The sequence below is a fragment of the Trichogramma pretiosum genome, unplaced genomic scaffold (assembly GCF_000599845.2).
Source record: "Trichogramma pretiosum strain Unisexual culture from Peru unplaced genomic scaffold, Tpre_2.0 scaffold58, whole genome shotgun sequence".
In the NCBI taxonomy this organism is placed as follows: Eukaryota; Metazoa; Arthropoda; class Insecta; order Hymenoptera; family Trichogrammatidae; genus Trichogramma; species Trichogramma pretiosum.
Window position 1 is genome coordinate 779,041 of NW_019641630.1, and position 26,399 is coordinate 805,439.

Here is a 26,399-nt window from a genome sequence, read left to right on the forward strand (position 1 = left end):
TGACCTTTGTTTTGACATTCTTTGGCAGAGATCATTGGGAAGAAATTCCAGAAAGCGGGTTTGAATATTTTTATTTTCGGCCTTATCAACTGTATGGAGTTATTTTACTATTTTTATCTTTGGCATACGTTGAAAATAATAAAAATAATAATGCCGGTGCATTATGTAAATGGATTCCAGATCGCTCTAAGCATTTATAAATATCACGATGTCATATTAGAAGATTTTGCGTTTGCTATGTACTAATAATTTCGTTTCCAAAACGTTCGCTCTTCTGCTCAAATATCAAATTAAATTTCAAAAAGCTAACAAAATCAAATGTCATCCTGTAATTATAAACCCATTCGTCACTCGTCGCTCGATATAACATTGTCAAATATCGATATAACATTGTAAAATCGAAAATTGTGAAAATTACTCAAGTCGTTAAAAATAATCATGAAAAAAAAAAAGAATAAATTGTCAGCAGTCCAGCGTAGCCGCGTGTAAATGAAAAAACGGCGTAAATTCTAAAAAAAATTTTCCACTGACGCGCGAAATTAGTCTTGCTTGTCGATGAAAAAAAAAATGCTGCAAATTGAAAATGAAACTCTCGAGTTGGCAGTAATTCTGTGTACCGATGTAATATAAGCTTCGTGCCTCGACAGTTTGCACATTTTCACGGTATAGTGCTTTTGTCGTGCTGCGAAAGTCGAAAATCGAAGTTCGCGAGTATAAAAGAAGTACGAGCCTAGCGCGCGTACAACGACGGTCATAAACTCGGCTGGATGCGCATCAATGTATAGTTATGTTGTTGCTCGGCAAAGGAAATAAAAACGACGTATTTTACCGCGTGGATCTTGGCAACAACGATTCGTCGCTAAAACGAAGTTTTCCGTCGGGAAAAGCACCAGAGATGACAAAAAGTTCGAGTGCTCGGGAAAACGCGCGGAATTGCGAGTCAACCGCTTGGCGAGCCACGTGTTGAGCAAGTGTCATATAGGGAGTTTATATATCGTTGACGGTCCGTTAACGGCACGCGGGTGAACACACCGCGCGCGAGCGACCGCTCCAAAGCGCCGCGCAGCTTACGTGCTGCTGTTGCAGCCTTTCTGCTCTGCCTCTAATGCTTTTCGCAGCAGCGGCCGTGTGTTCTTCGCGCACACATGTGTATTTGCAATGTAATATGTGTGTGTCCGTATGTGTGTGTTATATAGAGAGCACACGAGAAACGCGCGCGAGCGAGAGAGAGACGCTCTGCTCGAGTTTTAGCAGGCAGTACTAAACTACTAACTGCCATCCCGATATTCCCCGCGACACAAACACGGCACGGCACAAACACGACGTCGTATAGTCGTCCCCCGGAGTTGCGCGTCGAGCAGTCAGTCAGTCAGTAATCAGTATCAGGCCTGGACATCGCGAATCTCTCCTTCTCGTTGTCGAATGCGTCGGCGGCTGTCAGTGCAGCAGTAGATAGAGTTCGTAAACGTCGTGCATTCGTCACATGCCAATTCGATCAGAGACATAGACATAGATATATAGAGAGAGGAGCAGTCGACGCGAAGTTGCGAATCGTCGCGGTGTGCGAAGATTCTGTGAGACTGTGTTGTTCGTTACAAGTTACAACTGCGAGAGGGGCACTTTTTCGAAGAGGCCCGTCGTCGCGCGCGCACACGACACAAGTATATAACAATCGCACACACGCGAGTATCTGTGCACGTACGGCATTGCTTTTGCCTTTGGCTTATTTATTATTATCTGTATATCGGTGCGAGAGTGATTATTGTGCGACGCGACGTTCAAACACCATCGCTCGAGAGCTCCTCAAGTTTCTCTCTCTCTCTCTTCACGGGTGAAATTCTATATCCAACTACACACATCACACGTATCCACCGCCGCTGCCGCATTATATATACTCGTCAACGGCAAGACGACGACGACGACAACGACGACGACACCGATATTTAACGCTGCAAAAGAGACGAAATGTATCGTGACAATTTGTAGCGGCTTTTAATAGTTGCCATCCGTGCGTTCGACAGTACTACTACGCGTGTTGTGACGACGCAGTGCATATAAAAAAATTAAAAGTTGTCGACGACGACGATCGAAGCTCGCCGAACACAATTTTTCCGTAACTTTGGACGAGTCGAGAAAAAACCGAGTGAGATAGAGGAAGAGAGAGAGAGCTTTGGCTTGACCCGGTCATTATGAAGAGCTGAAATAAGAAAGAGGGAAAAGAGAGCCAGAGGAGGAGAGATAGATCAAAATTAATTGCCATCCGAATGGGGGACCAAATGTCATTCACAGCAAGGTGAGGACACGAGACATGTCTTTTTTGTCGTTCTTGTTGTTGTTTTGCATCTCTCGCAGATAGCGCATAATTTTTTGCCTATACACACATATCTCTGTGTGAGTGTATAACGTATGCATGCATGTTGTTCCCTTCTTCTATCCTACGTGCATATGTGCGTGCGCGCTTGACTCTCTGGCTGCGTACGTGCGCCAGAGCAGATCGCATGCAGCAACGGATGTATATATATCGTGTTGTTATACACTTATATATATATAAAATACGGAGCAGAGAGTTGCCACCGTGTGTGTCTGTGTGTACCGCATATTATTGTATACATACACACATGTATGCCACCGATACGTATCGCTGCTACTTTATATTTACGTGCACACGAGGACTCTACCTACTACCACTACTCAGCTCGCATGTCCTCGTGCTGCTTTTTCGAGAGGTTTTTTCACCCCGGCTGTGTAGTGCGACGTTTTCTTTTTTTTACTGGTCTGCGCGCGCGCGCGTCTGGATAAATGGAAAATCAGACTTATACTTTAGATGTAAATAACAGACATGCAGCAGCTCGTATAATACGTGTGTTACATATCAAATTATATAGATGTGACCCGATGGCAGCATAATATGACACACACAACACCGCAGCGGCATATATAGGTAGTAATATGTAATCGAGAGTTATGCTACATAATTGGGAGGTAAGCTCGCGAGCGCGAGAGCACATGTAAACATCACGCGTAGTAGTAGCAGTAGCAGCGCGAAAATTGCGAATCGGAGCAGATGTAACAGATAAAGCTTGATAATCCTAGCCGAACGTGCCTCGATGTACACGTATAGCTGCTCCTTAAATTTATAAGTAACTGCGAGGTGGTACAGCTATTCTGACAAAAATGCGCACTTGTCCTCTGCTTCGATACACCACGCAAGTACTCGTAATCGAATACGTATAACATGATGGATCATCGGAGATTATTAAATCGACACACGTACTGGGGCTCGTCTCTATCTCTCCGATCTCGTTAATGGATCATAATACGAAACAAATACGAAATGAATATCCCGAAATCGTATAACTTTCTAATCTCGCGCGGCACAATGACTTAATTGCCGCTTCCATTGTCTGTGCGCCGCGCGGCACCCGATTCATCGTCGTTTCTGGTTTTTAATTGTAGGACGCGCCGCGAGCATCATTATGTACTCGGATTACACCGGACAGGAAAACTATACTATTACTCTAAAAAAGTCTCCGCGCGCACCATATTTGGCCTTTCTTCCTTAATGTTCTCGGCCGTTCCATTGGTATGAGCGAGATAGATAGTTAGAGGCTGCGCTACTGTACGGTGGCCCAGTGGTCTTATAAGAACCGAAACCCCTTGCCCGATTCATCAGTACAAGCCGAGTCTTCGAGCAGTGCATAACGCGTCATTTTTTCTTCAAATCTCATCTTCCACGAGTTCCAGAGTTTTAAACTGTAAGTACCTTAGCTAATAACGCACGATAAACTCCGCGCGGGCGCTTTGCAATATTACTATGACAATTGTTGTTGGATTAATTTTAACTATGAATTATCGACGTTTATTATTTATTTTTTTTTATCGTTTTAACTTAATTATCGAACGATATCATTGGGAATAGTGTCGATCGAAACATCTCAACCTCCAGCAGCGTAGATTTTTATTCGTCCGTGATAAACTACGCAGCAACAGGGTGTACGCGCTAATGTTTATATGTAGACGCGGCGGGCCCCCGCGCTTTTATTTACTACGCCTCGCGTGCGCAAGTGTGTTTGTGTGTACCTTATAGGCACGCGGCGCGAGTTTGTGTTTTTTCGTCTCTCGAACGCGTCACCCACACTACTGGCGTGCACGTGGAGGTATACATCGCTGCGCGGCCTTCTAACTCGAACTTCGTACTACTACGCCGGGGATCTAGCTGCAGCTAATCCCGAGATTATTTTTTTAATTTCTGTTCATTGCTTATACGACCTCGTTCTTCGCGCGGTTGTAGTGGCTATATCTATCGTCCTGCGCGCGGGGGTGTTTCGGAGAGCAGCCGCTCAGCTGATAACTTCGCATTGACATATCTCTAGAAGCGTCGCGTTTGATCGATGCCGCGCGTCGGTGCATACATTTTCTTTTTCGCTCTCTCTCTCACACTGACGACATCTGCTTCTAGATAAATATAGATAGTTGTTGATTACACCAGATTCGCATAGTAGTAGTAGTAGGAGTAGAGAGAGAAGCCCTATCGGCGATGAGCGCATTACAAAGCTACGCAGCTCGCGCGCCTGTATGCGAAGCAAAAATTGAAACACCGGCGCCGCGTGCGAAGCAGAGACAGAGAGAGAGAGACCTTCCCAAGGTCGCGGCCGTACTTGCTTGCGACCTTTGCCACGCTTTTATTATATATAGGTATATGAAACTTACTGCGCGAAGCATCTCGTCGTGTTTTTCCATGAAAAACCACCTGATTTCTGTCAAGTTTATCTCGAGGTGTCCGCTCAGACACCTAATTAATTATATTTTATAAGTTTCTTGGCCTTAACGCGTTGTTACGTATTACGTGGTGATTTATGTTTTTCAAATGCAATTCGTAAATATTTACTGCATTGTCGAATAGTTCGATTTTTGGAAAAATACTTCTCTCCTTGTAAAATCGAAACTCTTTTTTTCAAGCAATTATTGCTCCAAAAATGTTGAAATTCCTAGGCCAGAAACTCGTTATTTATCTCGATATTGCGAAACCGAGACCGAAGAAAAAAAAACACATCGCTATATTTTTTAAAAATAAATTTCGATACATCGTGTGGTGGAGGTGTGCTCTCTCGAAAGTGTCATGTATGTACTTTTCGATACACGCAGTAGAGAGAGGAGCGCCACACGTGTTTGACTTCTCATTGGTCGATCGACGCCGGATCATTGCCCCCTTCGATTTCATCTCCCGCACATGTGTGCTCGCGTGTGTAAGTGTCTGAGTATGCCGCGCCGCTCTCCGAAAAAGCGTCGCGTTTCTTAATCAAAAAATATAAAAAATTTTTTACCGAGTAACGTACACGAGATCCAGACGTGTACTAGTCGGCTTCTCGGCGCGGGCCCACGCGCTGCACGTGTTGGCTGTACTTATATATATACTGTGCGCGTCCACCCGCGTAATAAAAAGTCAACGCTCCGTCGGTACGCATAGAGGCCTCTATATATCTCGATCTCACCATTGATATTTTAAATCGAATCGTGTGCCCGCGCGTGTGTTTATATATAGAATACGGAAAGATATCTTTGACTCGCGAATATTAAATTCAAAGCTCTCGGAAAAAACTGGACGAAATTTTGGTACGTATTTTTGCAAAGCCCTGTTTGCGTATCCGGAGTTAATTAATGTTAACAAAGTGAACGATTCAAACGTCAGAGAGTAACGATACGAGATCGAATGTATTGTTGTTATTTTGAAGCGTGTCTGCCAACGTCATTCCCGTCGATACGTCTGCTCAATAAAAAAAAACAGCACACGTGTCTTCCCCAACTTTAATAATTGTACCATCGATATTATTGATTTCTATCGTGAATTATTGAGAGACGTTTTTATATAATAATAACGCACTCGAAAGAGAGACATTTTTTTGTCTCGCATAAATTTTCATTGTTAACTTCAGCAATTACCGCATTCTAAAATTTAAGCTCAACGTGTCAACGATCGAATGCGCCGATGAAACATTATTATTTTATATATTTTTCTTTCATAATGTATTCGCTCGACCTTCCTGAAATAATACATCGGTCGACACTCGAAAGATTCTCATTATCGATAGGAAAATCAATCTTTGTCATCCAAGTACTACAAACAAATTAACCTCGCCGGGGGTCTCTCTCGTCGTCACATTTTTTTATCTTCGCGGCTTATGCCGTTTCTTCTCGATATAAGTTATTCCGCTGCGCTTGCGCGGCTTTTCAAAAGTGTTGCAATTCTACTTACGCCGTCGAATACGTGTGTGTTGTTACATTAGGTAATTCGCCCTGTAATACAGCGTGTTGAGCGTACTTCTTTTCTCACCTATCTATCGCACTTTTTGAAATTACAAAAAAATTTCCATTACCGGCTAGAAATAGAGCGGTTCGAGCTAGAGTTATACGCTTTCGTAAAGTTTGTTTTCGCGACACAATCTCTCCAGTTTAAGTTATCAAACACATGTGGGTTGCTCGGAGATGTCTGTGATTTAATTCGGTGATATAGCTGTAATGATCGTCGAAACATTATCTCGTTTAGATTTGAAATTATACACAGTTTAGAATGTAAAGCGTGCATATCATTGAGATATTTTTAATGCTCGATTTAGATAAGGAAATTATAAATTTAATTGCAGTTTAGAATTATTACGTTTCGAATTTACCACGATTGCGTGTGAAATCATTTAAAAGCTAACAATTAGTTTCTTCGTAACTCGAAAATCTGCGCATACATTTTATCCAATTTCATTCGCGCGAAAACTACAGAATTTGAGCTAAAATGTGTCGAATAACCAGCAGTCCACTCGGGTCAGATTCGCTTTCTATAGGCGCAATTTTTCTCTTTTGTTTTGAATGTTACTGGCACGTGTCAAAAAATCCAGTTCACATCCCGTATAATTGAAAGTCGATTTAAATTTATTTGGATCGATCTCGATACACGATCTCGAGTTTTGAATTAATTGGTCGCGCTCGTAAATGGCAACGTGCGTACAAAAGAACATGTTTGTACATCTAAAGAGACGCGCGTCACTTTTACGTACATATGTACATAAGTGTTTAAGCGAGAGTAAAGATTTTATTTTCGAAGCAGACTCGCGCCGATGATGTTTTGTCAATCTCGGGGCACGTGTGCGATGTACATGCTCGATTGCCTCGAATTTCGAGCATCGCCGATCGTATACTGGAAATAAGAAATCGTGGGCTCTTAGGCAAAAATCAGATACATAAACTAGCGAAAAGTTGTTTTAGAACTATTGTATGTAGCATTTTTTAATGCTTGAATTCAACGGCTAACAATATTTTGATGAATATTCAAGGACCCATCAATACCTATTTTTGCAGCTTTTTCTATCTCTGACAATGAAATTAATCGATGTTTTGTTTTTCTCTCCTCCTGTTTCAGCTCCAGAACTCATTTATAATTGGTGGTTTTTCGTGAAAAAACCTTGAACAACACAAAATGGTTTCTTCGATTTCGGTCAACGGGGACGCCGAGGGCCTCAAGAATGCGCCGCTGAGACTCGAAGACGAACAGCACACTTCTCGAATCTTAGCCTCTCTCTACACGATGAAGAAAAACAGAACCTTGTGTGACGTCATTTTACACGTGAGTACATATACATACACAAGATATAATTCGCTTATGTTTGCGGTTAATATTATCGAAGCTCTACTCTCGATGATGCACGATATAATTGAATTTTAATATGTTTTCCACATACACACAGGTTGGTAAAGGACAAATTCAGGGTCACAGGGCTATTCTTGCCGCGGCGTCTCCGTATATTCTCGAGCAATTAACCGAAAAACCGACCCACGAGTTGGTTGTTACGATACAATTAAACGACGATCTTGACATCGGAGCAGTTAAGAAGCTCGTCGACTATGTCTACACATCCAGGTAATTTAATACATCCTTTTACTTTTTTTTCCTAATAACAGTTGTAGATTCGATCGCAAATAGTCCGATCTCCTCGGCTGAAAAGCAAATCAAAAGTTCATATAAACGTATCTCTTGTAATCGGGTAAAAACACAGTATACCTCCCGCGATTATTTACGATTGGCACGTGCATAGTCGCGAAAGCAAAAAAAGCATCTTTTTCCTGATCTTATCTGCTGATAAGAATCGCTTTGCCACGATATCAATTATGCAACTTCAAAATTTCCACTCTATTAATAGATCGAAATTTTTTCAAACTAACTCGCGTTCCAGTGTGCTTTTTTCGATTTCTAATTACTGTAAATTATGCAAGTTTTCAGCTGCAAGCGTCGAATATTCGTAGTTTTATGAAAAATGTTGCAAAGTTTATGAAATAGCTCGGAAACCGGTGCGGCTTGTAACGCTATATAATTAGTAAGATGCAATTTTGTTAAACATGAAAATGTTAATCGTTCACGCAACAGGAAGTTAATGTAAAAAATGTATAGTTTTGTCTATTTGCACACTAATATTAATAAAAAAAACTCTGACTTTTTTAGATTGGAAATACAAGAAACGGAGCTCGAGAAGGTCTACGTCGCCGCGCGGGCCTTGAAAATGGAAGGCGTCGCAGCCCAGTGCGCGACTAATCTGCTGGAGAGATTAACGCCCAAGAAAGCCCTTGACATTCGCGGCATTTCTCGTATCACCGACAACGATGCATTCGTCAAGCAGGTTGAAAACTACATCCGCCAAAACGTAAGTTAATGTTCATTCATTCAATCGTTTATTTGAAAAAGTAACCGATGATTCACGTTATTGCGTTATACCTTACAGCTCGCGGAAATTTTCGAAAGTCAATCCTTCACATCGGCTCTGCGCGTGAAACTCGAGGTGCTCTACCAAACCAGCCTCGAGATGGACCTGGTGAACGAGACGAGCCTCGGCTACCTGGTCCTCGACTATCTCAAGCGCTTCCTCGAGGAGTGCAACTGCAACTTCGACCTGCTGACGGAGAAGAAGCACCTGCTCTATCTGGCCCTGGACAACAGTCTGCAGGACTGCTCGGAGATACCGAGCGGCGACAGCACCGAGACGGATCTCGTCATCGATTACAAGAAGCTGTCGCACAAGACGTTCACGCTCAACAAGAACAAGAGCACGAAGAAGCTGAATCCGGCCTCGCCCCGAGTGATCATCCTGAATCGCGACACGATCGAGTCGCTGGAGGATAATGTCGAGCTCGACTGGAACATGATCGGCAGCATCAAGTCCGGCGAGCACACGTATCTGGCCGTGGTGACGCTCAACGGCCGCGTGGCCAAGCTCTCGATACGGCTGCGCCTCAATGCCCCTACGTCCCCTTCGCACGGTGCGGGTGGTGCCGGCGCCGACGAGTTGCACAGCTCCAGCAGCGAGCCCGAGCTCTACTGCTCCATCTCGCCCATGAAGTCGGGCAAGTGCTCGTTCGGCTGCGCCGAGTTCAACGGCGCTCTACTGGTTTGCGGCGGCTACGACCGGGTCGAGTGTCTGAAGACCGTGGAGAAGTACGTGCCGGAGTCCAACACCTGGGAGCCGCTGCCGGCGCTGAACGAGCCGCGCGGCAGGTTCGACATGGCCGTGCTGGACGGTAAGGTTTTCGTGGTCGGCGGATCCAACGGTTCCACCGAGCTGGCCACCGTCGAGATGTTCGAGGAGGGCCAGAACAAGTGGAAGACCATGGCCAGCCTGGACTTGGCCAGATCTTACGTGGGCGTTTGCTCGATGGGCAACAAAATATACTGCGTCGGCGGATGGAACGGCAATGTAAGTATTATTTTATTCAACGTTGACTCACCCCAATGAAAATATTTTATAAGTTCTTAGGCAAGATTTTAAAAAGATCTTGATAAAATTTTAAGACATCTGGTAGCAAGTTCTTATATATAAGATCTTGATAAAACTGGAAGACTTCAGGTAGCAAATTCTTAAGAGAGTTTTTGATTTCATTACTAGACTTGAAGTAACAAGTTCTTATATAATTTGAATTTCATGATTGTGATGAAGTTTTACTATTTTATCAAGATCTTATACAAGAACTTGCTACCAGATGTCTTACAATTTTATCAAGATCTTTTTAAAATCTTGCCTAAGAACTTATAAAATACTTTCATTGGGGCAGTGATGATTCATCGACAGCAAATTAACGAGATATTTTTCAACCTCTAGACCGGAATCAAACAGTGTCACGTCTTCGATCCCGAAGCCAACGCGTGGACGGAAATCGCGCCTCTGAAAACCGGTCGCTATCAAGCCGGCGTGATCGAGCTCGACGGCAAAGTGTGGGTGATCGGTGGTTGCGACTCGTGGAACTGCCTGACCTCCGTGGAGATCTACGATCCCGCCACGAACGAGTGGACCGAGGGCCCTAGCTTGCGCCAGGCTCGTCGCGGTTGCGGCGTCGCCGTGTACGAGGGCCGACTTATGGTCGTCGGTGGCTCGACCGGCACCCACAGTCTCACCACGACCGAGATCTACGATCCCCTTGACCGACAATGGACAACTGGACCTAGTATGACTACGCCAAGATCTAACGTCGGTGTCGCCGTAATCAGTGACAGGTAAATTTTTCTCGATTGCAGATTATATTAGATTGTTTTTTTTTTTTTTCAACTTTTTTTAACGATTTTATTTCGATACGTTGTAGATTATATGCAGTCGGTGGTTATTCCGGAAAAAGCTTTCTTAGCCACGTTGAGTATCTCGATTTTTATACGAACGAGTGGACCAATTTAGTCCCTAAATACGACGGCATCAGGACACCGCCGGAGTACTGTCCCTCGTCGGGCTCCAGCGCTCACGGCAGCGAAAAGGACATGCCACAGTCAACGTCGCACAGCGAAAAGCTAAGTAAAGCCAGCTCCGCGATCGAAAAGATTGTATAAATTAGTTACGTTATTTTATATTGGCATTAATCGACGTGAAAAAGTATATTTCATAATACCGTTAAGGCACTAGACGAGACAAGTACAATTTTAATGATTAATGCATAATTATAGACGCCAGTGTCGTCTGTGGTTTTCAAAAAAACCACCGTTTCAAGTTTTTGCGATCCTTGATGCTTCTGCCTTGTGATTTTACACGATAAAAGTAACTTCTCCAAACAATCATGTACAAGTGGAGATAAAAATTAATTTGATAAATATTAATTGAACCTGAATATTTTTGCAGTCTGAAAAATACCGATATTTATACTAAAAAATACAGTAATGTATTATTTCCATTAGTGATGAAGCATTTCTTTGATTCTTTTTTATTGATAAAAATCGATTTGAGTATTCTTTCATTTATAAATGATCGAATCTATTTTTCTGATAACTATTTATAATTGTAGTATTAAATGTTTAGTGATTAATTTTGTATGACTAAAGTTTCAATTGATTATCATGAAATTTGGTTTTTCTTGAAATTTTAATGAAAAGTCATAAGATTCTAAATTATTAAAGCGTATGTATATATTTTAATATTCTATTGTATTAAATTCCTATGGTCCATAAACTGCCATAACAAAATCAAAATGATTTGTAAAAAAAATGCCAGTTTTCATTCTAAAATATTATTCAACTCAAGCTGTTGAACTATGTTCAAACAAATTATTGTATCATCAGCATATTTTTTGCTACCCCAACAAAGATATTATTTCGCATCTGCATATCCAATATTATTTCAGTCAATTCACAATACAATTTCTTTCATCAAATCCACAATGTCAAACTGAAAATTTGATGATGCATCAAGTATTGATATACTGAAAATTTTTAAACACAAATGCACCTAGTTATTTACTTTGAAAAGTGTTACACTGCCACATACCGAAAATAGGATTTATTCCTGGTGAATAAAAACAAACTGCACTAAAACAATTGTCAAACTTTTACTGTCATTTATTGATGTCAAATAAATGAAAAACTGGGTCCAACATTCAATACTTGAAAAGTCTTAATATACCGAAAATAAATCTTCTAAATTTTCAGTATTTCATCAATACATTCTTGAAAATAAAAAAATATATGTAAAAATTATAGAAGCAGAAAGTATCAAGGGTACTGCTACTTAAATTGATTACAAAATTTTGAAATGTGAATGAATTTAGTTATTTATACGTTCAAACATTATAAATTAATTATAATTTGTCAATTTTTAATACTAAGAAAAAATTGCTGAGAAATTTGATTGTATTCTGTCCAAAATGTTATAGACATTTTACTTTGTAAAATGTTTAATCACCTGAGAATGAGGACAGATTTTCTAATTATAAAATATAAATTTGACACTTAATTAAGACAAAATTTATTCAAATGAAACTTATTCGCAAATGTTAAGACAATTAAAGATTGTATCGAAAAAAAATATTGTAAATATGGTGTGAATGTCAAAATGTTTTTGTAAAGCAAGTTAAAAAAATTATAAATGGTGAAGTATATAATAAACTTACAATTGTTAAAATAAAATTAATGTATACATTATTACCACCCGTCTATTTATAGATGATGAACTGAAAAGTGTTGCGCCTTTTTAACTGCGTAATTAATGCTTTGCACGTGAATTCAAATTTCAATTTCTTATTTAACTATCTTTATTTATTTACACGAAAATATTGTTTTACTTAAATCTGTAAAGATCGTGCAGATCGTTTATCGACCTCACGCTATTACAATGATTATTGCATTAATGAACATAATAAAAGTTTAATAAACAAAATTTTATTGGCAATGAAAATATTTTATTTTTATAATAAGTATAGATAACATTTTGATCAGGAATTAACAAACTATTTATATAAAATGTCCTTTATACAATAACTATCATTAATTAAATCTTTCAGTTCAATGATGTTTAGAATACATTATTCATTTGAAAAAAAATCTTGGCCAAATAAATAATAAATGTATTATGCTGTAAGTAAATTTCTTATAATTTTTTAATACATTCATTCACAATTTTTTAACTGTAAAAGGAAAAAGTTTCTACAATTCTCCATTAAGAAGTTTCTTATCAAATAGAAATTCGCCAATAGCTCCATGAGTAGCCATCATCTTTCCAAGTGTAGAGATTTTACCAGCCAAGTCCCGTTGGCCCTTGTACTGCTCATCCAAAAAGTCAGCAGTAAAGTAGTCAACCAGCTGTAAAAAAAAGGTTTGTTAGAAGAGTTAAAAATCAACAACTTTTGTTCTACATTTGATAGAATTTTAACTTACATGATAATCATTGAAAGGAATATCTTTGGGAGACTCGCAAGTCATAATGATGTCACGAATGCTTTTGGTGACTGAAGTTTCGAGGTTCAAGGCATCAGTAAGAGCCTCTACACCACTGTTCCATTCTTCGCGCAGGGGTTTCAGTGGGAACTTGAGCAACTTGCTTACATCGCTGGTCAACTGGCCACGCATTAACAAGTACTCTATGACTTTAATGGCATGCTCACGTTCTTCATTAGCAGCTTCAAAGAACATTTTGCTGAAGCCAGGACGATTGACAGTGTCCCTTGCAAAATGTGCTCCCTGTAAAATAATAATAAATTGAATTATTTTCTGATTATCTACATTATGAGAATCTATTAATACATATAATTGAACAATCTTTTCAACTCACCATAGCCAAATAAGTCATAGAAGCCTGAATTTCAGTTTTTACTTGAGCCTCAAGGACTTGGATACATGGGTTAACCATATCCTTCCATGCTGTAGGAACATCAGCAGGCTTCAAATTACCTATAAAATCAAGAATAATTATACCATCATTTTTAGGTTTTTTGCAAATATTGTTTTATAATAATTAATAGCATTGTGATAAATTATTGTAAATTTATCAAGAAAATATTGGAGATAAGAAGTTTAATAATTTGATCGATCCCATTTTAATTTTTTTAAGATTCACTTAGCAAGATATATTATCAGATATATATAAAGATAGATATCTTTATATTGATATCTTTGTAATATTCTTTAAATTTGTTATATATATATTGAAATAAATACATTGAATCATTTAAAGTGTTTAAATTGCTTTGTTAATTTAATATATGCACTCGTCATATGTTGATAGTTTTATTTTGACTCAGTCTGTGAATCATATTAAATTCATGCAACTCTTATCAAGAAACAGATGATTAAATCATTTCCAAAGAGTGAGACATTATGTTACATTGATTATGAGACCTAGTATAAAACTCATTCATTGTCATTTAAAAAAAGTCAAATTTGAAAATCTCAAGTATTGCACGATACTATGAACGAGGAAGAATCTGTAGAATGTTGATGTTTTTCTCTTTCGAGAGCATGTTCATCATGATTTTTTGAGCCGCATTCAATCTTATCATTGTGGAACTGATAAAACCTTACAAAAAATGTACGTAATGTAACTGAACAGTATGAAATATAATATGATTTCTCTGTTTTCAATCACATGTGTATACTTTTACTGGATTTCAATAAAAATGTTATAAAGCTCAAAATGGAGTTTCCTGGATGAAACGTATATTTTCTAAGCAATTGATATACGACTGATAATAACAGTATTATACTGTGTTGTCCAAATAGAACAAAGTCAATTGAATAATGAAAGAGCACGAAAGACAATAGTCGCTGTGCGAGCATTCCAAACTCACGAAGGTCGCCGATCTTCGTGGAATAATTTTCCGAGCGCAACAATAAGCGAATCTCTCGCCTCGCGACAAAGAAAGTCCTGTGTGTTTTGAAATTGATACTCACATTTGAGGCTGTCAGCACTGATCGGAGCGAGGAAGCAGGCGAGAGCCAAGAGCAGAACGCAGAATCTCTTCATGATGATGTATATCGATGTATGTGCGGTCACTGAGCGAGTTGCGATCGAGAAAATTGACTCGAGGTGTGCGTTAATAATCGTGTACGGGGGTACAATTCGTTCGAGCAACGATTCCGCAGTAGTCCAACGTAATCCGGGGCGCGAGCGCGAGAGAGATTTTAGAGTGAAATTACGGTGAAATAATGTCACGGGAAGGCAACCTTTACACACACTGGCGTAGAAGGATGACACTTGATCCCTTATCGACTGTCGAGCTCGGTTCTACGAGCGATAGTTGATTCGTGATAGACCGTCAACGAGCTATTGAGACGTAGACCGCAAGCACGGCCATTAACGCGCGGATCGAAAAGCGACAGTACTCGACGTTCGCAAAACAATGAACGCGCTGAGGAAAACTACGGGAGTATTCGTACGTATACAGCAGCAGTCGGGCGACACACTATGTTCAATGTAGTATATTGGTAAGTACGCAGTCGACTTGTTATTTCTCTCTTACTACTGCGTGTTAGCGGCCTGGCCAATGTTCGTATTGGTCGGGACGGGATAGCCCCGCAGCTGCGCGCGGCGGGAGCTTTTTCCCCGCGCGTTGGCCGCCCCGTCGGGCGGGAGTGGGGCACGGAAGGAGAGCCCAGCACCCTGGAATGTTCTCTGTGGATAAGCCCGAGCGACGTTGCCGTTTCCTCCGACACTCGTCGTGAAACGTTTAACCGTCGTCGTCGTCGCCGTCGTCGTCGTCTCTCTGTCTCGTCGCGATTAAACGAAATTGAACTACGATGAGTAAACACGTCGACGCCGGTTGTTGCCTTGTCTCTATATATCTATGGAAGAGACAAGCTGGATCGTGTCTTTCCGCCCAGCTGCATGACGATTCTATTTCTATATTTATGAACCCATGAGTCGAGCACATGCTCGCATAGACTCGCATCCGTATGTGCTTTTGCATCATCTTGTGATTTTACGCGTAATTTTTTTTCTTTTTTACTATATATGTGCGCGATCGATGTATTATATCTTTGTTGGCGACCGAAGCTTTTCTTACAATTAGAAGCGCAAGTCGAGCTTTTGTTCGTTAGTGATTTGTCATGCTCCATTGTTCGACGCTCGGAGTCGAAACGATAATATTTAAGTATGACACAGATTTATAATATATACGCCAATCTCTGTGAAAAAGTACAACAACGGAGTAGATTTTCCGATCGAACTTTATTTTTACGTTACTCGCGCGTTTATCGCGTTATTATTTTTCAGGAAAACCCACGATTTTTTTAACTGCGTTCCTACGATCGATCGTATCTCGGTTTAGTTGCGGCGATTATACACATTTGTTTTTATCTGAATTATACGTATCAGCGTATAGACTATCGTACCGCACTTTTATATTATATGAAGAAAACGGTTGTGGGGCCGTTTGCGTCAAGCACATCCTCGATCTTTCCATCGATCGTTTTGTATATTTTCTAATCGTAACGTTTTAAAAAAAGAGATTAACGTTACGCAACGGCGCAAATTATATTTCGATGCATTGGGCAACGAATAAATATTTTATTGGTAACGACACTCAAAGTTATAATCATCGGTACAATATTTGTTCACGTAGCCGGTGATAATCATCTGTACGTGATTCGGATTTTTGTCGTAACCACGAGTAAAGATCATTCAAGAGCCTTCACCTTTCATACTTATATATAGCTCGTATTTGAATTGACCCACTTTTATAACAAAAAAAATTTTATGGATGAAGATTAATAAAAACGTAAAAAAAAATGAGTTGAAAATTTATCTATTACGATGTTGACTTTACTGGTATATTTATTCAATCGAATACCATTGATTCAGCATTATATTTTTCTGTATGATGCAACATGAGTGGAAATGTGTGTAAATAAATACATTGACCATGTGAGTTATTAAGCGAGCTCTGAAGTTCTACTCAGCAAAACTTCTTAGCTGACTTTAAAAAATATACTTCTATTGTCTGCTTGTTCTATATTTTTCAACGAGAAAATCGATATAAATGATGAAATAGGCGCTGTACGATTATTTTCCAAAATAACGTATATTATCGTAGGGAATTGACAATTTACGGTTGCTAGAAATTTAAATAAAATCTAACCATTTCTTTATGCATTTGTAAAAACTAAATAAGTTGCCGCACACGCGAAACGATTTCTGCTCGCGAGAGCTGGCAACGTAGCGAGCCACACTACACTACGCATTTACTCCCACCCCTGTCACAGAAAACGGCTGAGAATTGCGGTGCTTGTGACTTTTCTGATCATTGTTTAGCACAGCGTCGAAGCGAGAGTATTCACGCTATTTGCTAGACAGCCAATAATTTTCCCTTTCGTCGTTCGCAAATCGTTTGATCGAAAATAAGGTATGTATCTTTAATATACATTAACTATAAACAGTCGAAATCAGTGCTACGATTTGCAATAAGTTTCGTTTTGTTAAGTGCGAAATTAATCGATTTTTAACTGCGACCATTCACGCGTGTGACGTTCAGTTTGGAGAATAATTCATTACACATTTTTTCGCTATTATGCTGTGTGCTCTTTGTCACCCGTTATTTATCCTAAAAAAAGTTTTTTCATACTCTTGTTTTTACCATGACGAATGAATATTTTTCCGAGTATGCACAGGCCAGTCGGAGCTTATCTACATGATAATGTGAAATGGCAACCAATGATTACATTTTCTACCATTCAATGTAATGCATATATAATAATATTATATAGAATGAGCTTATCAAACTAATCAGACTATGTGCATCAGTTTTAAACACTTCATTGTCGCTTCAAAGAATTTAATGTTGACTCATTAACTGATAGAAACGAAGGATGAATCTGTGATTGGTTGCAATTTATACATTCGATAAAGTTGGAGAGTATTTTTTAAAATAATTTATCTTATTTCATCGGTGAGCACTTATAAATTTAATCTCAATTTTAGATTTCAATCAAATATTGATAATATGTATGTGACATTTGTATCGTATTGAATTTTGAAATAAATGAGTTGAATAAATTGCAGAAATAGTTGATGATTTGAAATTAGAATTTAATATAAACACAAGATTTGATCTGATTTGGACGATATTAAAAAATGTATAGTACTTATGATATTTACAAATTTTTAACTGAAACTGTTTAAAATTATTGCAATCATACTATTAATAAGAATACTTATATCTTCTATTAATAAAAATTTTTTTGTTTTTTAACAAGTTTGATTCAATTTTACCAAATTTTTGTCTTTTTTTTCAGAAAAATGTTTTTAATCGTACTTCTGTGTGGATTGCTGGTAAGCTCTTCAACTGCTGAGTTTTGCTATGATGAAGTTGAAGCTGCATGCAGCCCTAAACCAGTATCTTCTTTGTTAGGTACTTATTATGAATTTAAGTAAATCAAAATGTTTTAAAGTTAATTTGAAAATATTAATTGAATCATTTATAATTTTCAGATGGACCCAATTTACCAAACTGTAATGCCAAGTATGGAGCTATTGATTCTTTACAAACTGACTTGCAGGCATATGCTAATGGCCAGCTAGAATCAAGCTTTGAATATTTGTTGATGTCTACCCATTTTGGCAATTATGAAACCAACCGTGCAGGTTTTCAGAAACTGTACAGAAAATTATCTGATCTTGCATGGCAAAAATCAATTGACCTAATTAAATACATCAGCACTCGTGGTGGAAAAATGAACTTCAATCAACTACCTCACTTGAAGAAAAATGTAAGTTATACTTATTATACTTTTAAAATACTGCAGTTTAATAACAAAATAATTCTTCTGAGAGTAGTTTTTAAGCTTAAATATACTAAAATCTATAAAAAAATATAAGCATGCAAATTGAAGAACAATTTTTAAAGTTTATTCATTTTAAAATATTTTAGAGCAAAGAGTCCCACAATTTGGAAGTCAGTGAGCTTCATAGCTTAGCTAAGGCTTTAGACTCTCAAAAACAACTGGCCAATGAAGTACTGCGTCTTCATAATCTTGCCAAGAATCATCAAGATGCTGCTATAGCTCACTACCTCGAAGAGGAGTTCTTGGAGAAACAAACTGAAGAAATCCGTAATCTTGCTGGTCACACAGCAGATCTCAAGAATCTACTCAACCGTGACGCACCACTTGCTGTCTTCCTCTTCGATGAGTACCTTCAAAAAGCTCTGTAAATTTTTCTAACTGAGTGCTATAAATTTTTTCATAGTTATGATTTTGTGAAAAATCTAGTTGTATTTATTATAAATTGAAAATTTTATGAACAAATACATTATAAGTTTGTGTAAAGTTTTGTCTATAGCTATTTCTATAAAGCACTGAAACAAATGAAATATTTGTTTTATTACTCAGTTGAACTGATTGCTGGATTATGCGCAACAAACTTAAGCACATTGGTTTTCTAAAATTGGAAAATTTAAGTAAATCATTGATGTAAAATAATCCTGATTCCAAATAAAGACGATAAAAAACAATTATTTTATTATTTGCGTTACATTCCAAAGCTTAAAATGAGTGATTCTTCTTGATTGCACTACTACTTTAAAAATGAAAATACGAATTTGATATATCATCAAAAATGTTGCTAAGTAATAAAGAAAAATGCTACTTACAGTTAAAATTACTGCTTACAAATTCAAAATTGAGAACAATTTTTGTTTTTAAAATAGCTTTTTTTGTATTAGCATTCAAGTACTTGAATCGATTTGAATTGACTTTTTATTAATGTCTGATCTTTGAATAACTTCTAAGTTTCATATTTTTTTTTTTCACTCTAATGTTTCTAATTTTTTCACAGTAAAAAATTAGTAAATAAATAACGGACTAATGCGTTGCAATGCTAAATTCTATTTTCTCTTATTAAAATTATAAAAAGTTTTCACTCTTAATACGAGGAACAAAAAAACAGACTTGATGAGGTGAAACCGATCTGAGATTCATCTCGTTCGCACATCTTAAAACATAACAAAATAAAAAAGACAGCGATGAAATACCAATGTACAACTTTTAAATTATTTGTATTGAAGACTAAAAACTTCAAAAATTAATGTAGTCACGTTTTTTTTTATTGACCAAAAAATAAAAAATTTTATAATAGGTAATTCGGCTTGATATTTATTCGCGGCGACCATACGGTGTATGCGCGCGAGTACACCTCTGGAAACAATAATATTATGAGTTATTGAAGTCATCGCGGCTGTAGCACAAATTTCACATGCGGCCGCTAAATAGACACACTCAAAATTTAATTAGTTTAGTGATACATTCAACTTGGTGAGCCGAAGTTTTCCACCAAGTCGTCCGTCGCAGTTTTTCTCTGTCTTCGATATTGCTCAATGCCACCATGGCGATGGTTTCAAGATTTTCTAAGATCAAGTTTTCCTGCAGTGGACTGGTTTTCTGTCTGTTGTGGATTCATTTTATACGTTCTACTGCATCGGAATACTGCTACAGTAACATCGATTCGGCATGCCATGCCAAGTCGTACACAATATCAGGTGAACAGATTCTCACGTTTTACAGAAACTGTTAGTATAATTGATTTGTAAAAATAGTAATTTAAAATTTGCCCCCGTCTCTGTGCAGAGAGCTCGGATAGCTTAGACTTGGAAGATTGCAATGCCAAGTACGGTTCGATCGACGAGATACAAGACGATTTTTTGGCCTACGCCGACGATCAGTTGCAAACCAGCTTCGAATATCTGCTGCTGTCCGCGCAGTTCAACAATTACGACACTAATCGCGCAGGTTTTCACAAACTGTACAGGAAATTATCCGATGTCGCGTGGGAAAATGCATTGGCCATCATCCGATACATCAACAGTCGGGGCGGTCAGCTGTCGTTCGAGAACATCTCGAACAATGGAAAAAACGTGAGTTTACTTTAGCGTCGAAATTTCATTCGGCCGTTAGGAGAGAAATCCTATGAAATTGTTGCAATTTTTAGAAAGAAAGATCGCTCAACTTCGACATGAGTGAATTGCACAGCCTGGCCAGAGTCCTCGACTCCGAGAGTCGATTGGCCAACGAAGCCCTGAGACTTCACACTCTGGCCACGGATCACGAGGACGGCGCGGCGGCCCACTTCCTCGAGGAGGAACTCATCAGGAAGCAGAGCGAGATGATTCGAGATCTCGCTGGATACACCAGCGATTTGAAGAAGTTGCTGAGGCAGCGCGACGCACCCCTCGGTGTTTACTTGTTCGACGATTATCTCCGGACCAGTTTATAAATTAATTCTCTTTATTTTTTTGGTATTCTTCGGATTTTTTTTTTGTTTCGGTAAAATCAATTTTTGTACTATGATTGCAAAATATTTTGTTGAGTAATTTTCATTGGTGCGTAGGTAATTTGTACCGTTGAAATTCAAATTAACTTGGATCTATTAAAAATTTATTTAAAAAATATAAAGATTGTTGAGACGAGAATATTTATTTAGCAAATAATAAGTGAAGGTTTCGGATTTTTCTGAATGCTCTTGGATCTGGTAAATTCTAGTTATTTAAAGCTTTGTCGGAGTAATAAGTAAGTTGGTAGTTGTTTTAATTAGTCATCAATTTAATTGCTAATCAAAAATTGTTTTGAAACTATTTTCTTTCGATTTTTCTCTTTTTTGATTTCTTTATCATCATTGGTTTTGTCTCAAAATATTAGCAGCTGTGTGAAACAAATACACAATGAAACTTGACTAAGCAACTCTGCCACTGTTCAGAGACTCCAATTTTGTTTTTTTTCGAGTTGCCTAATTTTTCTTTAGTTTCAAGTAATAGAATTTTCATCTACAGACTTACTGCTTATTGTAGAATTTTTCATTTTATTTATATAGCTATGATAAATAATTAATTTATGATTTATTTGTATGAATGATAGAACTTGATAGAAACTTGAGCACTCCAAAAGTCTCGAATATTCGGTAAAAACACTGGAATTTTTACGATTCGACTCGAACTCTCTCGAACTACTAGTCCGATCATATAAACAGCTTTTCTTTTTCAATTTCATTAGTTTCAAGGAGATACCGAAGCCAAGGTTTAAATTGAAATTTTCAAACACTTTTTCCTGAATTTTCATTGAATAATTTTCCATGAAACATCGTTGATGACTGAAAATCCACAAAATGAAGACATTCACGTAATTTTTTTCGAGAGATATTCTGTAGACTTTTTTCAAATGCAAAAACGTTGTAATCAAGATTCAAATGAAAAATTTTAAATTTTCATGTAGGCTCAACAAGACATAAAGCTCTGTAGTATATATTCAGTCTTACAATTTTTATAATGCAAGAGATTAACAAAATTGTTAAACTTAAAGAAAATATAGTTATCATTCAAATGTTTGTACACAGTTATGATTTATTTGTATTCAATTCTATTGCTTTTGGGAAAAAGATAATTGAATATCTATTTCTAGCGAAAGGATTGCATCAACTCAACTTTAACTGCTAGACCAAATAGAATTGAGTTTAAATGAGTAAAAATAGAGTTCAAAGTTGGTTTATAATTTTTTTCGTTTTATTTAAATTAAATACTATATTACACAATTTTCTTATCAAAATATTTATAACAAAATGATTGAAAAACCTTTAAAGTCAATCACAACAATTTTTAACCAAACCAGGATTTCAAACAATCAGTTCTATCATCTTCAGTCTTATTTTTCTGTTGTCTGATTTCCATCTCAGTTGGTTTTTGTTTAATAACAGGAGCAACAAAAGTATTTGTTTTGTTTGTTGCTTTTTTCAATTTTTGGCTCCTATCTACATTCGTAGAGAAGAAGTTAGCTTCCTTCTTAACCTGTTCAATTTCTGCTCGCATTCTTTGTTTGTGGACGGCTCGTTCATAACTCAATCTTTCACTGAGATGAATCCAATTGAACCTGGAAAAATTAAAATTTTTTAATTTATTTAAATTTCAAACAATGTTTGCAAATAGATCCAATCTTGCTTTGGTATAAATCTTACTTTGGTAAATATTTGATGTTCCATATCATGTCATAAAATTTGCTCTTTTTCCTACTTGATATCTGTGTATTGTTTAACGTAGCTGCCACATGCTTAGCGACTCTTTTACTTTTGAATTCGACCCAGCCTTCAGTGAAATGCTTTGAAGGCTGCTTACGTTTCTTTTGTTTTTTACTTTCTTGTTTTGCCAACTCTGCAAACAAACGATGATGAATTAATAAATAAATAATAAAAGAAAAACTATGCATAAAAATTATGAATGGTTAAAGTAATGTACCTTTGTCAGCCAATTGCAAGTATACACGGCCTACTTCTCCGTAAGCAGAAAAAGTTTCACGTATAGTAGTCACATTCATGTACTTTGGAATGCTTGATAAATAAATAATTCCTTTCTTTTTTGGTTTTTTCACTTTTTTCTCGGTTACTTCAGCAGAACTAGGTTCATTGGTGCACGAGGTTTCCGGATCCATTGTAATTGATTGATGACCAGTTGTGAACGGTAATTATTTATTGCAATAATTGTAATTATTTCACGAGTAACTTAAATATTTAGTACAATCAACTAAGTCTCAATATTCACTGTCACTGAGGTACAAATGTAATAACACACAATGTTACAGCGTGCGTGTGTACATAACCTACATCGGCTTTAAATGAATATGAACGTGTTTTTGTAACTCGAGATTAGATTTTGAAACTGACATAAGCACATGGAAGCACATGTATCGTGCTATCCTTTTCTAATTTTCGGTGGCAAGATCAGAAACTAATCGAATCATCCGAGTTCGTCGACTTCGTGAAAGCAGGCTTTTTTTAAATTCACTGACTTTTAAATAAAGTTTTCACCGGTACGAAAATGATAAATAAATTTGTCGATTTAAATGTATGCAAAATAGGAGAGTGGGAATTTTCTACCTCTCTTCGCGAAACGCAAGAAAGAGATAGCGGTCTATAGAACAGTATATTATCTCTCCCTACTCTTTCTCACTCAGGGTCTTTAACTGTGTGTATACGACGAATTGCTTATTGCAGACAGACTGCGAATGTCAGTGAGCAATCATTCCGTGGGGCTGTCACCTGATACATCCATAACACAAAATACAGTCGATTGACAAAGCACGACGATCTATATTCGCACTTGTCAGTTGTCACGCATTTTAATTTAAACTCGCGATTTTGAAATCAATGTGACAATCTTTTCAGTCGTCGATGCGCATGAGAAAAGCGCGTGCGTGAGAAAATTTCCTCTCAAACTCTCGTCTCGATCTCAAGTGCTTCCCGTTTCAGTCGTTTCTATTCTAGTCGAGAGACTAACGTGGAAAGCATCGCACAGCATTCACAGCATTCCCGCAGCATTCGCAGCAGCAGGTCGTTTGCTTCAACAAATAAGTTTTTACGCTCAACAATCGATACGCGTCGTTAGCAAACATGGATGTTAAAAAAATCATGGAATTTATGGAGCTGATCGGGCGCTTGAAGGTAAGAGTGAAAACTTGATTTTTCTATTTTTGTGCGTTTAACGACGTTTGACATTCTAGCACGTGGTTAAAGGGACGGTGACACTTGCCCAAAAATCTAGTTTCCAATCCCGTTTTCTTAATATTCTTCTGAGAGTTTCTTCAAAAGGCTCTGTGGGGCCTTTAAGAACATTAAGTTGAAGGTCCCAGGAAAGTCTTTTAGAAAAATATTCTATAGAAGTTTCAGAAAGCTGGTGTGATAATTTGATTTTTGGGCTGGCCTTGCTTGCCATCTCCTCAATAATCAACAACCTGAATAATCGTTTGCTTACTAAATATTCTTATTATTGTTTTAACATCGTTCAATCTTAAATTGTAGGATTTATTCAAATGTTCATCAATGATGAATGAATTTAGTAAATTGATGATTTACTGATAGATGATGATAACAAATGATTATATCGTCTCTGTTTAAATTATTTGTACTTTCATAACATTGGTTAAAGAGATGTTGATGCAACCCCAAGAGTCAAATTTTATCTAGTTTCATGAAACTCCTACCAAATAATTTTCTGAAAGACCCTGCAGCTACTTTTACTTTGATATTCTATAAGGTATCGTAGAGCATTCAGGAAAAAAATTTAAAAGAAGTTTCAGATATCAGAATTCTTTAATTACGTAAATTTCCTATGAATGAAAAAAATCAAAATATTACTTGAAAACATGTAACTTATTAAAGTTATTGAATTATTTGAATATGTTGCACCTACCTAATTACAAAATTGTAAATACTCTATTGTTTTTAGCATATCAAACGAACTGGTTGGGTTATAAGGAATATTGGAGATCCAGAAACTATATCCGGACACATGTACAGGATGGCCATGCTTTCTTTTCTTATTGATCCAAAAGAAAATTTAAATAAATCTAAGTAAGTATATTTAAAATAATAAATGTAAATTCTGAAAGATTTAGTATTAATTCAATTTTTATCACATAGATTAATTGAGATGGCGTTAGTTCATGACTTGGCTGAATGCATAGTAGGAGATATCACTCCTCATTGTGGAGTATCTCCTGAAGATAAACATAGAATGGAAGATGAAGCTATGGAGAAAATTTGTGCAGACTTAGGAGAAAGAGGACAAGAAATGCTTGTGTTATTTAGGGTAAATATATTAAAAATATAATCTTTTAGTAAAATTTTTTATAATGGATAGTTCGTAAAAATATATAATTAATTTTACAGGAGTATGAAAAACAAGAATCACTGGAAGCTCGATATGTGAAGGACTTGGATAGAATTGATTTATTAATGCAAGCTTATGAATATGAAAAAAGAGACAGCATTCCAGGAAAGCTACAAGAATTTTTCACCTCTACTCGAGGAAAGATAACTAATCCCTTTTTAGAAAGTGTAGAAAAAGAAATTAACAATGCGAGAGATAAATTACTTAGCACAGCAGAAGAAAATGAAAAGTGATAGTTGAACCAAAAATTTTTAAAATGAAAAAGCTAAAAAATTGTTTTATTTTTTAGTAAATATAATTATATAATCTAAAATAGCATTTAAAGGAAAAAATAGATAAAAAATTATTAGCTCAGTCAAAGTTATGATTAAGTATGTATTAATTTTGAAAGTGTTCAATTAGGATTAGGATATTTTATTTACATAATATAATATCCTAACTGCTTTTCAAAGCAAAGTTAAGATTCATTGTTGATTAACAGATTAAATATTGAGTTTGATGTCATGAATCAGAGTTTTATATCAGAATTTATTCATAATATTGTTTAAATTCTTCAGTTTATCATAATTAATTATTTTAATTAATCTTTTTCTCAATAACTCATTGTACACAAAAGTTACAGTAATAAGTAACATAATTAAATCATATAATATTTATATTTATATAAATATATTCAATATTAAAAAAACTTTAATATTTAATTATGTGTTCACATTTTAAGATTTTTTTGTATCTTAAAAATGTAATTTTCATATCTTTGTAAAGCTCTTTTCATATTCAAATACTTAAATACTCAAAATTATTGCGCAAGTATTACTAATTCTTTAAATTATTGAGATGTAAAATTTATTTAACCACGTAAATGAATGATTAAATATTATTTTTTTCATACACTTGCAGAGTTTTCTTTAATTTCAAAAATAAACAAAAAATACACAGATATATAAATACATAAAAAAAAATTATATTAATATTTT

General features: G+C 36.9%; 6 protein-coding genes across 8 annotated transcripts; 4 read left to right on the forward strand and 2 right to left on the reverse strand.

The window, feature by feature from the left end:
• The first annotated feature begins 1,228 nt into the window (after window positions 1-1,228).
• LOC106652901 (influenza virus NS1A-binding protein homolog) lies at window positions 1,229-11,971 on the forward strand. Of its 2 annotated transcripts, none has more exons than XM_014372066.2 (7): window positions 1,229-2,293; window positions 7,409-7,612; window positions 7,734-7,906; window positions 8,486-8,684; window positions 8,763-9,731; window positions 10,134-10,525; window positions 10,612-11,971. In XM_014372066.2, the coding sequence occupies exons 2-7, from the start codon at window positions 7,466-7,468 to the stop codon at window positions 10,847-10,849; spliced, it is 2,118 nt and encodes a 705-aa protein (XP_014227552.1). In that variant the 5' UTR covers window positions 1,229-2,293; window positions 7,409-7,465; the 3' UTR covers window positions 10,850-11,971. The 2 variants fall into 2 exon arrangements, with proteins under 2 accessions (XP_014227552.1, XP_014227553.1); XM_014372067.2 differs by lacking the exon at window positions 1,229-2,293 and adding an exon at window positions 3,412-3,755.
• Window positions 11,972-12,647: 676 nt separating this feature from the next.
• Window positions 12,648-15,266, reverse strand: LOC106652906 (ferritin subunit). The gene is made up of 4 exons (XM_014372071.2): window positions 14,675-15,266; window positions 13,557-13,675; window positions 13,163-13,465; window positions 12,648-13,087 (listed from the first exon to the last, which is right to left on the reverse strand). Exons 1-4 carry the CDS (start codon window positions 14,745-14,747, stop codon window positions 12,932-12,934), a joined length of 651 nt encoding a protein of 216 aa, XP_014227557.1. The 5' UTR covers window positions 14,748-15,266; the 3' UTR covers window positions 12,648-12,931.
• Window positions 15,267-17,015: 1,749 nt separating this feature from the next.
• LOC106652903 (ferritin heavy chain A) lies at window positions 17,016-19,230 on the forward strand. Its single transcript, XM_014372069.1, has 4 exons — window positions 17,016-17,124; window positions 18,014-18,129; window positions 18,210-18,487; window positions 18,649-19,230. Exons 2-4 carry the CDS (start codon window positions 18,018-18,020, stop codon window positions 18,928-18,930), a joined length of 672 nt encoding a protein of 223 aa, XP_014227555.1. The 5' UTR covers window positions 17,016-17,124; window positions 18,014-18,017; the 3' UTR covers window positions 18,931-19,230.
• A 741-nt stretch (window positions 19,231-19,971) lies between these two features.
• Window positions 19,972-22,091, forward strand: LOC106652902 (soma ferritin). The gene is made up of 3 exons (XM_014372068.2): window positions 19,972-20,253; window positions 20,342-20,628; window positions 20,703-22,091. The coding sequence occupies exons 1-3, from the start codon at window positions 20,100-20,102 to the stop codon at window positions 20,985-20,987; spliced, it is 726 nt and encodes a 241-aa protein (XP_014227554.1). The 5' UTR covers window positions 19,972-20,099; the 3' UTR covers window positions 20,988-22,091.
• Window positions 22,092-22,285: 194 nt separating this feature from the next.
• On the reverse strand, window positions 22,286-23,698 carry LOC106652905 (activator of basal transcription 1-like). The gene is made up of 3 exons (XM_014372070.2): window positions 22,993-23,698; window positions 22,716-22,908; window positions 22,286-22,630 (listed from the first exon to the last, which is right to left on the reverse strand). The coding sequence occupies exons 1-3, from the start codon at window positions 23,183-23,185 to the stop codon at window positions 22,360-22,362; spliced, it is 657 nt and encodes a 218-aa protein (XP_014227556.1). The 5' UTR covers window positions 23,186-23,698; the 3' UTR covers window positions 22,286-22,359.
• LOC106652907 (HD domain-containing protein 2) lies at window positions 23,197-26,315 on the forward strand. Of its 2 annotated transcripts, XM_014372074.2 has the most exons (5): window positions 23,197-23,214; window positions 24,003-24,194; window positions 24,979-25,103; window positions 25,173-25,341; window positions 25,422-26,315. In XM_014372074.2, exons 2-5 carry the CDS (start codon window positions 24,144-24,146, stop codon window positions 25,653-25,655), a joined length of 579 nt encoding a protein of 192 aa, XP_014227560.1. In that variant the 5' UTR covers window positions 23,197-23,214; window positions 24,003-24,143; the 3' UTR covers window positions 25,656-26,315. The 2 variants fall into 2 exon arrangements, with proteins under 2 accessions (XP_014227560.1, XP_014227558.1); XM_014372072.2 differs by lacking the exon at window positions 23,197-23,214 and having other exon boundaries at window positions 23,835-24,194.
• Window positions 26,316-26,399: the final 84 nt, after the last annotated feature.